The following is an 11,678-nucleotide window of genomic DNA, read 5'->3' on the forward strand; positions in this document are numbered from 1 at the left end:
AAAAGATAATATCCCCTTCGTATCAATTTAAGTGTCTTACTTTTCTTTTTAGAAAATAATTATAATTATATTTTAAGGCAACCGAAAATATAGTATTTATAAATAATTATAATCATTTCTAAGAAAACAAAAATAGAATACCTAGCTTATGCTTAGGAACAACAATATCTCTTCCGTATCAATTTAAGTGTATTACTTTCTTTTATAGAAAATAATTATAATTATTTTAAAAATATATACTTATATATAAGTTTTAGCTTATGCTCAAGAAAAATAATATCCCCTCAACACCAATTTAAGTGTCTTACTTTCTTTTATTTTATAAAAATTTCTAAAATTAATTAACATGAATGTTGAAACGCTAAATATTGAACGACAAAAATATCCTCAAAATGTTGATCGCCTTTTATGCCCTTTGAAAATTAAATTTTTTCTTGAAAATGTATTTCAATGTTGGATAAGACTGTAGTAACATTTAAAACTTTAACTAATATTTAGAATATTAAATTTAACAAAATTCTATAGGATATTAGAAGTAAAACTAAAAAAGTGAAAGTTAGAGTAGAAGTATAAAGTTGGTTAAGTATAATAAGTTAGAGTAGAAGTAGAAGTTGGTTAAGTATAATAAACACTCAGCATAGCGCAGCAAAATGCTGCGTTATGTAAAAAAAAATCTTTTATTTTTTTATTTTTTTTAAAAGCTCGGTTAACGGATGTAAACGGGCAACGTTAACACATTTTTACATAACGCATAATAAATATGCGTTAAAGGTACTTTGGTAACATTTTTTTTTCATGGGGTATTTTGGTTCAATTCGTTTTTTATTGGGTCATTAAGTTCCGGACTCGAAAGAAAGAGCTATGATATTGATCAGACCTTTTTTTCTCATTTTATTTGAAGCGGGCCAAACAGAGAATGAAATGCATTAAAAAAAGGAGAATTTACATGGCATAGCTAACTCTAAGAGGTATTTATGGTTAGTAACTCTTTAATTTAATTACTTTTCGTAACTACAATGAATTTTCAATTCACATATCATAGCTATACCAAATACACACAGTTATGGGCTTGTATCAAGGTTCTCCGGCAAAATACAATGCTTTTCTCCAATTGAACCCAAGCTAACGCGTTTGTTCGATTTTTTGTTTATTGTTTTGGAGAATCTACAATGTTTGTGATTGCCAAATATGACAAATCCATTGTGAACCGCTGGTAATGGAGTTGTTTCCAGTCTTAGAGGCAATTGAAGTTGTTTCCGGTTACAAATTCGATTTTTTGTTCATTATTTCCAACAGGCAATTGAAGTTGCTATCAACCACTAGCAATGGAATACCGGCAGCGAAAAAGATGGAGGAGGAAGATCAGAGGTGCCGGTAACGAAGTTCCAAATCTGAAATAATCACACACGCACAATGTAGCTGCCAGTGATGAGTCACCTGCTTGTCACAAGATCTATACGGAGATGTCGAAATCCATGGCTTCTTCTCGTTCTTGTATCTCAGATTTGAGTGTATTCGTCATTTTTTTTAGTGTAAATATAAGTTATATGTTTTTGGCTGATTGTATTTTAGGGGCAAACAAAATATATTTGACTGTATTTGTTATTTGAATGATCTATATATATACATATGTATATAATTTTTTTGAGTAAATACAGTATATCTGAAATTTTGTTAAAATACATTCAAATACAGTTGAATACATTCAACCTTGCGACGTCCGGCGGCGACCTTGCTAATCAGAGCTCGAATACATCCAAATACAACTAAAATAAAGGATACATCAATATACAAATACCTTTGGAATACACAACTCCTTCGTATATTTAAATAAACTGGAATACAATCATTTTGAATACACACACACACACAGAGACACACACACACACACACACATATATATATATATATATTCAAAGAAAATAAGGTTGCATGTATTCAAATACATTCAAATTCACGCTATATCAAATAAAGTTCGATACAACTGAACAGTGTATTCAAATACACCTAAATACACGCGAATTTCCCTAAACTAGCTACGAATGGTAATATACAAACTTATAGTTATATCACGTAAGAAGCTTGTAAACTATAGCTATTTATGTAAGTTAAAAAATAGGGGAAGGAAATCAGAGACTCTCTCTTTTTTTGTGGTGTAAGGGCTGCTCGCCTACCGAAGTACCAAAGGCTTTCGAGGAAGGAGGAGAAACACACATCGTGCCATATCAGCAATATGTGTCTAATAGGTTCAATTTGAGTACAATTCAGATGTTCAATAGTTCGCATTCTTAATTTAGGCATCCAAATGAATTTTTTTGACAAGGTCAAGGGTCCGTCAATGTGTTTAGCCCCCCAAGAAAAAGCATGTTGAACATTACTAAGGGCCTGTTTGGAAAGCCACCCAGGTAATTGGAATTGGGTGTAATTACACGGTTGCTTTGTTTGTTTGACCGAGTAATTACACGATTAGGTGGGAATTGAGTGTAATTGAAGGGTGTAATTACACTCTCCAATTCTCCGGGAGGGATTGGGAGGACTGAGAATTGGGTATAATTACACCATGTAATTACAGGATTACTTTTTAGTCTATTTCTTTTTAATTTTATTTTAATTTCTTTTCTTTTTTAATTTATTTTTTATTTCTATTATTTAATTTTTTATTTTTTTTATTTTAATTTCTTTTCTTTTCTAATTTATTTTTTATTTGTATTATTTAATTTCTTTTTTATTTTTACTTTTTAATTATTTGTATTTTTAAAATATATTTTTCTTTTTATAGAATTTATATTTCATTTCTTTTCTTCTCATTTCAACCTTTATTTCTTGTGGTTCCATGTAATTGCTCATATTTTTTTTAGTTTTTGTTTTATTCATTAACCCTGTTAATATTCTAATTTTTTAAACTACATCTCTTAATATTAGAAAGAATGAGTCATTAACAAATTTGACATTTAATAAGTAACGTTATTAAAGTAGAATTTCATTGTGAATGAGGTTATAGACTTATATTTTCCCTTTCTTTTGAATTATAGGAGTATTTACTTATGTTACATTGAAACTTACTTATGTAACGTTGCAATTTGACATAAGAGTATTATGTTAAAAAAAAATTCTTTTGGATTTTGAATTTAAGTTATATTTTCAATTTTAACAATATTTGCTTTAATACTATTGACTTGTTATTTTCACATTATATGTTATTTATTTTTCACTTACAGTTGATAGAATTATTGTCAAACATTTGAATAGTGTTATGGCATTATATTTATAAATATTCTTTTTTTGTCAAACATCTAATCCCATGATGTTCTTACAAAAAAGGTATACTTTTAAGTTTTATAATCAATTAAAATTAAAATATTATTAATTTTGAAATTATATATCAATTATTTTTTACAATATTAGTTACAAATATATGATTATTAGTTAACATATTTTCAATAAACAATGTATTATTAAATAACTAATTTAATATCATTTATAAAGGCACATATTTTTTAAATATTAATTTTACTTTTTATAGTTAAATTTTATTTTTAAATTAAACTAACTGTGTAATTACACTTGTGCAACCAAACAGCACGCTTGTAATTACACTGTAATTACATTATGACAAACAAACAGGTCATAGTAATTATAATGCTGTGTAATTACTATGCTGTCTAATTGCTAGGGTAGTAATTAGACCAATTCCAGGTGGCTTTCCAAAACAGGCTCTAACAGTTTGTAGCCTAGACAATTATCAATTTAGCCTGAAACAAAGCTGCACAGAAGGCAGAGAATCAACATAGATAAGTCAAGACATAAGTAGCAACTTTTATCCATTTGATCATATAGTTGATCCATTGATACAAGACAGTACTCATAGGTGCACAAACTGAAAGAAACATTTATTACAATCGAACTATCACACAACTACTGACCAAGCGTCTTAACCAAGCGCAGAAGCGAATATCCTCATTCAAGACTTGACAATGTAATTTTGGCTGCTGATTGGATTCATGACCACAGGGGGACCAGCAGTGCGAGGCCACGCTTGGAACTTTTTGTCGGTCTCTTTCCACCATTCGTTGTTTGCAACGGTATGTGGAGTAGTACCTGTATGAAATGACATGAGTGTTGCAAGTTAGCACAACCAAATTCAAAATCCAAGCAAAAACTTAAATAATTTGTACTTGCCTCCAAACAGCTTCTTGTCTGCAACAGCAACATCAAAAATATATGCAACTGCAAATGATGCCGCCACTGAACCAATAATGTATTTTGCTGCCATTGTTCAACTCTAGTAACTGAAAGATAACCTAAAACCTAGTAAGAGAGCAATTTGAGCCCTTGGAGGTCCACTTTACCAGCAAATAAAATTCAACGACGATATCCAGTCGATTTCAGTACCGCAAAAGAACTACTAATAGTAGCATGGTAATCAAACATTGTCGCCACATACACTTGAGAAAGTTAAAACATCATAAGATCTTAATATCAAAATATACCTAAATAACTTTTTAACCACTATCAAATGATCTATAATGTAGTGAGGCATTTATTTTAAAGGCTATCAGAACACATAGTAACTTTTTGAGCACTTCAGGTTTAATCAGCAAGCACCTTCCGTATGATAAACCATATATGTGGACAGACCACTACAGATGTATGTAGCTATACGTATTGAAATGCTCCGATGATAAATTTCATTTTTTGTTCTTAGTTTAATGCTATGTTTGGTTCAAGAAAAGATAAATACTTCTCCAGAAAACGTATTCATGCTTCTTCCCATGTTGTTTGGTCTGCCTGGGAAATAGGGACATGTGCTTCCTCCATTCCACCTAAATTCATGAACGCGTTGCAATGTTGCATACCCCAGATATCTAAATTTTGTTAAATTTGGTTCTCTTAGGGTCAACTAGAAATAATTTGTAAATCCGCTACTTTTCCACCCCAACCAAACAAAGTGTAAGTCAGAACCTAAGAGCTAAGATCAGAAAAAAGAATGATGGTCATCCAGAATAATTAACTTGTGCGCGTTTACAATTGATTTCTAGTTGACCCTAAGAGAGCAAAATTTAATCCCAAAAAATACAATTTCAGTAGCACAAGAACCTAATATGTAAGTAATAAAGAAAATAAACTTCACAAGAAGACAAGACTTTCACTTTCTTTTGCCATTTCTACTAAAATGCCTTGAGAACTTTGGGAATTCATTGCTTGTCATAAAGCATTCGCCTCATACTATCAACTAAACAGATGTTACCAACATGGGTTATGGTGGGATGGTTGGGTCCCTACACCCTTAAACAGAGGTCTCGTGTTCGAGCCCGCGAACGAAAAAATCCGGTAGGGAGCGCTACCCAAAAATGGGCCCTGCAACGCGTGATCCGGATATAGTCGGGCTCCAATGCGATTACGGACACCGAGTGGGTAATCAAAAAAGAAAAAAACTAAACAGTGTTCTTTATTTATAAAAAATATCTTTTTCCTTTTTCTTAATTCAAAGGTCGTTGTGCAAGTCCAACCAAATCAAATATTTACTGTGAAGAAATTTTTTCCTCTAGATCAATATTTCCAATCTATATCCAGCTTCTGTAAGCAAGTCCAATCAGATTTTTTTTTTCAAAAAATAAAAATAAAAATAAATTACAGGCTATATTACTTAATCAAGACGTGGAAGGACAAAGAATACTAGTCAATTTTAACTAACCCAACATACAAAATAAAGCTTCTTACGAACTAATACAAGAAGATTTAGCAATTTAAGCACAGTTAAAGTGAGTATGAACATCCTAATTCCATTAAATTTTACTCATCTCTTTTCTCATAAATGCATACATCGAGCAAGAATCAACACCCTAACTGTAAAACTAGTCTTCATAATCAAAATTAAGTCATTTAATTACAGAGATAAGGAGGAAATTAGGAACTTACCACGATGAGCTAAGAGAGCAGAGAGGTGGAATAGTAGATGATGAGTACTTTGCTGGAATGCTCTAGAAATGATAAATGAGAAGTAGATAGTGCTAAAATACGACACGTTTTACTCTTGTCTTTTTCTGTTTTCTCAGTACAGCTTTGCGCTTTTTGCATTTTGTACCAAACTTTGCTTTACAAGTCAATTGAGTCTTTTGTCTAAAGTTGGAAAAGATATTTAATTAAAGGAGCAAAATGATTTTTACTCCGTTGAATAGATTTAATGTGGCTCGATACATGATTTTTAATTCATTACTTCATCTACTTTAATTTGTATGATTTTTTTATTTTTTTTTGATGTTTAGATATGAAGGGGTAAATTACTCCTATTTTTAAGATCAAATACTTAAACATCTTATGCCGTGTAATCCTACATAATTTTAATAATGTTATCTCGAGTTTTCTAACATTTAAAATCATTTTATAATGAAAATCCTAGACTGTAGTGTATCTTGTTAAGTGATACATGTCTCAGAAAATATTTGTTCTACTTTTAATGGAAGTTGTAAATAAAAAGAATTCAAGAAAAATGTTTATCCCCCCAAATTTCATATTATACTTGGTAGTATGCAACATTTGTCACTTGGTAAGGTTTTTTTAGTGCACCTCATGTTTTTCAAAACTAAACATTTAACACCTACAAGCTAATCCTTTTCAAGTGAACAATGATATAGTACTCATTCGTAGTGCACCTTGAAGGTGTAAATTTATATTACCTTGATCTTCCCCCCTCTTCCCCCAAAAATAATAATGCAACAGTGCTATTCTAAATTCTAAAATAGGCTGACTACTCTTTTTAATTAAAAGATAACATTAAGAAAGGCTGCAATTTCCTTCATTACATTGACCTCCCCCTATGCCTCTGAAGTTCCTTTATGTTCCCTTTCAACATGTTCCACAAGGGACACCGGATCGCGAAAACCTTTACTACATCTGGGACAAACATCGACTGTCAAATTCATGACACCGTTCTTTTCATGGACTTTCTGCACGTGACTCACGAGAGCTGTGACCGAAGAAAATCTTAGAGTGCATTGCGGGCATTGCTCAACTTGCCCGCTTGCACTCCCACTACGGTTAGTGGCACTGCTGCTTTGGCCCCTTCCACTAAATTCGCTGCCCAATTTTGCCATTCCAGCTTCAGCTGCCTTGAAGAATGTTGTGGCCCAACTAGAGGATGATGTGGCAGGAGCTTTTTTGGGCTCGTCTTTACTACTGCCAGTTCGAAAGTTCATAAATGGGAATGTTGATTCTGGTTTCTTACGTCCAGGACACTTGTGATCGGGTCCAAACCGATGCTTTAAGCAATGATCAACAGTACACTCCCGACATTTGATTGTATTTGAGAAAGTCAAGAGCTCTCTGCAGCCAGGTACAGGACATTTTCTTTTCTTTGTGGCTTTTTCATAGTTTGATGGATCACACTCGGTGTTTACATGTGATTCCCAAGTTATATTCGGGTCTTCATCAGGAATAAGGCGTACTCCTTTTGCACAGAGTGGGCAAACGACCACGCTAACATCATTCTTGTTCGCCTTTGGACAGTGGTGTCTGTTGTAGCTCCGGTGCTCTAGACAAAACACCTGCAAAGTTTTATAACCCACATTAAGCATCTACAAGGTTATAAAGATGGTTGAAGAAAGCAACAAAGGGTATGAAAAGGATATGCGAGGATCAAAAGAAGGTAATTTGAAGTCATATATCTACAGTTTAAACAAAACAAAGGAAAAAAACATCAACTGATCAATAGGCTCAAATTTTCTATAGGGGTGCTATACAACAAATGTAAAGATGAGATAGAACACTGGGAAAGATTATCATATCACATTCACGATTTTAAAGATACCAGGGAGTTTTACCTCTGCAACACATTTTCAATCAGAAACTCACTTTATTTTTCAAATCTTCAGGAGACAGAAAATCTTACTCAAAGAAAAATCTATTGATAATTCAAAGGAACCTGAACTCATATACTTAAAACCATATAACTGAAAATAGTAAAAACAAAAGAAACAAGGACGTCTCCATTTTCAAGAAGCCCATCTAGAATAAATCAACGCTATAAATGATGTACATCAACTTCTTAAATTTTGTTGGTTCCTTAAGTTTCTGTTTGCGAACCACCCAGATTCAAAATTACCTTATCCGGGAAAACAGCCAAAAGTCTCCATTATTCAAAAGTTCAAAGTCATATTATACTACACAAAGAATTGACAATCACACACCAAACAAGAGCTGAAGTAACTTAATGACTTGATTTTGTCAAATTGACAAGGGCTAATTGCTGACAAAATTTCAATGTCATTTCCTCATTAGAAAGGCTGTTTATATTTTTCACCTTTTATCTCCACCTATGGGATGCTAAACGTAAATCCACCAAAGCATCCATTCTTGTTAAAATTGCTGCTGCTCCTTCGTTGCTAGAGCTAAAGTAAAGAAAAGTTAGAACACTCGAGCTCATTTTCTCCCACTTGCTGAATTTTCATATACATCATCAAGATCAAATTTTTAAGCTCCCAAACCCCACGAAGAAAAAGGTATATACCTAACCAGAAACAAGAAAGATCTTCAAATGCAGCTTGTGACCAAAAAGATCCCACCTTTGATAATGGATCATCTATGCTTCAATATCAAAATAGCTGGAATCAGCTACATGAATCCTCTAAATCTATTCAGCCCTTTCCTTTCCAATAATCAATAATTCGTCTTTCTAAGACAAACTGACAAAGTAGAGATTCTTATATCTCACACTTATATCTCCCAAAGGGACTTACAAATCTACAGCCAAACTAGAAAGACTCCAGCAAACACAGAATGCACCTAAAGTGAGTTCAACAGTAACAATTAAATCTTAATCTCAACTAATTGGTCTCACCTATACCGAAAAAGATTTCAACTTAGAACAGTCAAGGTCATTTTCTCCCACTTATTGAATTCTCATAAACATCATCAAGATCAAATTTTATGCTCACAAACCCCACAAAGAAAAATGTACATACCAAACCAGACACAAGAAAAGTCTTCAAATGCAGCTTGCAACCAAAAAGATCTCAACTTTGATTAATGGCTTAACTATAGCAGTAGTTCAATACCAAAATATCTGGAGTAAGATATATAAACCCTCTAATCCCTCCCATTCTATTCGACCCTTTTCATTTGAATACTCAACAATTTGTATTTTAACACAAACTAGAGATTCTTACATCCCATACTTATCCCTGTAGTGCCTTACAAATCTATAGCCAAACTAGAAAGACTCCAGCAAACACTAAATAACACCTAAACCTTAATTTCAGCTAATTGGTCTCACCTATAACCAAAAAGATTTCAACTTTAATCAAATGCCAAATAACAGATAAGCCTTAAAACACAAAATTGACTAGAATGAACATAAATTTGCAAGAATAAAGAGGAAGAAAAATTGGTACCTGATGACAACAATCACAAGTGAAAGGCAAGAAATCAATCTGCTTACAATCATTTACAAAGCAGTGTTTTCCAAGATTTGGGAATTCTGGTGTACCCATTGAACCGTACACGTTTCAGTACAAAGAAACTTATCAATCAAATTCTTCAAGAAAATAAAACAAGAATCTGAGAATTAAAACAGTAGTTCAACGTTGGGGTTTTCGAAAGTCGTCTTTAGGTAAAGGAACAATTGAGTCAAGCTGACTTGTAAATTGTAATGGTTCGAGTCGACTTAATTTTGATTTTTTATTGTTTAAATATATTTGGTTTAAATTTAATTTCGCTTTAGAGAATTAAGAAGGTAATACTCCCACTGTCCCAATTTACTGATGTAGTTTGACTGAGCATGGAGTTTAAGAAAAAAATAAAGAATTTTGAATCTTGTGATCTAAAACTAGCCAAAGATATTTGTGTGATTATAAATCATCTCATTAATAGTAAAAGGTAAAGTTTAAAGTTATTGCCAAATAAGGAAATATGTCATTAATTCCCTAGATGGTCACCCAAGTTTGGGCAATTGTCAACAAATATCATTTTTGTTTTTTTAGTACAACAAAGTCATTTAATTATCCCTATGTTTCTCAAAATATACTAAACACCTCAAAAATCTCCTTTTATCCTAGTTGACATGCCATGTCATTAAAGTTTTTTTTTGTTTGTTTTATTAAAAACCTATTTAACTTACCATTTAACCAAACTCGTATCTTATCCCCAATCAAACATGACCCGATTAAAGTTTTTAAATTTATAGATAAAGTTTTAAAATCAAAATTAAAATATGGAAAATTTGAATTTTGTTATAAAATAAAAACGGTATAATAAAATAAAATAGCAAAACGAGAGAGAGAGAGAGAAGAAAGTGTAATAGTACTGCTTTCTTTCATTGTGAATTGTGTATGTTTCCATCAATTATACATGGCTATATATAAAGCCTTAAATGTAGTGACTTGCAAAGGCAAACTTGCTACAGTAGTAGTGGTGGCGGCCCACATGGTCATTCATTTAATTTATTCATAACATTCCCCCTTGGATGTCCATGTAAAAGATAAAATTCTAGTAAATAAAAATATACAAGTTATTCCTAATGCGCGTTAACTTTTAACTGCGCAAATTAAAAATCTTACCGGGGAAAACCCAATGGAACAAAATCTTGGTTGAGGAAAAAAAAGTGCAGCGCGTATTTTACTCCCCCTGATAAGAGCATCATTTTGTATCTCGGTGGGGGCATATTTCAATCATGCGGATCAATTTCTTGAATATTGATGTTGGCAACCCCTTAGTAAATAAATCCGCCAAATTATCACTTTGATCGAATTTGTTGAACAACAATTTCACCATTCTGTTGAAGATCTTATGTGAAAAAGAATTTTGGTGCAATGTGTTTGTTGTGTCTCCATCAGCCTTAGCTTTCAATGTTGTTGGAATCTTTATCTTCAAGGAGAGACCACATTCCTAAATGTGTTGAGTTATAGATATCAATGTATGCGTTCTCGACTTGCATTAGAGTCACTAGCATCTTTGAGTGACTTGTGACTAACAATTATTAATTGCCTTATAGAATAGCATAATATGGAAGCCACCACATAATGAGTAATTGTAGATCGTACAACTTCATGCGGATCATTATAAATGTCCTGCATTTGTATAGACAACAAAACCTTCACAATATTTTTTAGAATAAGCAAAATTCATATCAATATTTGATTTCCTTCACATATAAATGTGTGAGTTATATTTTACTGTAGCGTTAATAGAATATGTTATCCATAATCCGTAGTATTAGCAAGGTATATAAGTGCACCTATTGCACTAAAGAATATTCCATCATTTTCATGAGGTCTAAATGGATCTTTATTTATACAAGTGAGTTCACAACCATTGGGGGTATTCAATGGAATCACTTTTTCTATGTGTAACTTGACTGATAGACAAATATTCTATTTGTTTGTAGGCCAAAAAGAAATTGTCTTTTCAAATTCATTCATCTTAAATCCTTCAGTAGAAAATCTACTGCTTTTGGAAACTCTTAAGAATTCCAATAATATCCTAATCGTAACGACTTTAGATCCACACCTCTTTATAGAAACACAAGGCAATTATACCACGTACGCGGATTTATTTTTCAATCCTTATAAGGACTTACGAAACTTTATCGGACCCGGTTTCTGAGAACTATTTTATGTTTCATGCACTTTGAATCCTTCGGGGATTTTCATAAAGATTTTGTTGTCTGGTAGCAATATTAATGA

At 32.3% G+C, this 11,678-nt stretch overlaps 1 protein-coding gene across 1 annotated transcript; it reads right to left on the bottom strand.

The window, feature by feature from the left end:
• Positions 1-6,686: 6,686 nt before the first annotated feature.
• Positions 6,687-9,672, bottom strand: LOC132049240 (zinc finger AN1 and C2H2 domain-containing stress-associated protein 13-like). The gene is made up of 2 exons (XM_059439966.1): positions 9,390-9,672; positions 6,687-7,544 (listed from the first exon to the last, which is right to left on the bottom strand). Exons 1-2 carry the CDS (start codon positions 9,486-9,488, stop codon positions 6,816-6,818), a joined length of 828 nt encoding a protein of 275 aa, XP_059295949.1. The 5' UTR covers positions 9,489-9,672; the 3' UTR covers positions 6,687-6,815.
• Between the last annotated feature and the right edge of the window lie 2,006 nt (positions 9,673-11,678).

This window comes from Lycium ferocissimum, chromosome 3, assembly GCF_029784015.1.
Source record: "Lycium ferocissimum isolate CSIRO_LF1 chromosome 3, AGI_CSIRO_Lferr_CH_V1, whole genome shotgun sequence".
Classification (NCBI taxonomy): Eukaryota; Viridiplantae; Streptophyta; class Magnoliopsida; order Solanales; family Solanaceae; genus Lycium; species Lycium ferocissimum.

Bases quoted from the DNA above. Each gene is read 5' to 3' on its own strand.
- LOC132049240 (XM_059439966.1), bottom strand. From the start codon at position 9,488: ATGGGTACACCAGAATTCCCAAATCTTGGAAAACACTGCTTTGTAAAT. The intron at 7,545-9,389 runs GTACCAATTTTT...AAAACTTTGCAG, and splicing joins CTTGTGATTGTTGTCATCAG to GTGTTTTGTCTAGAGCACCG.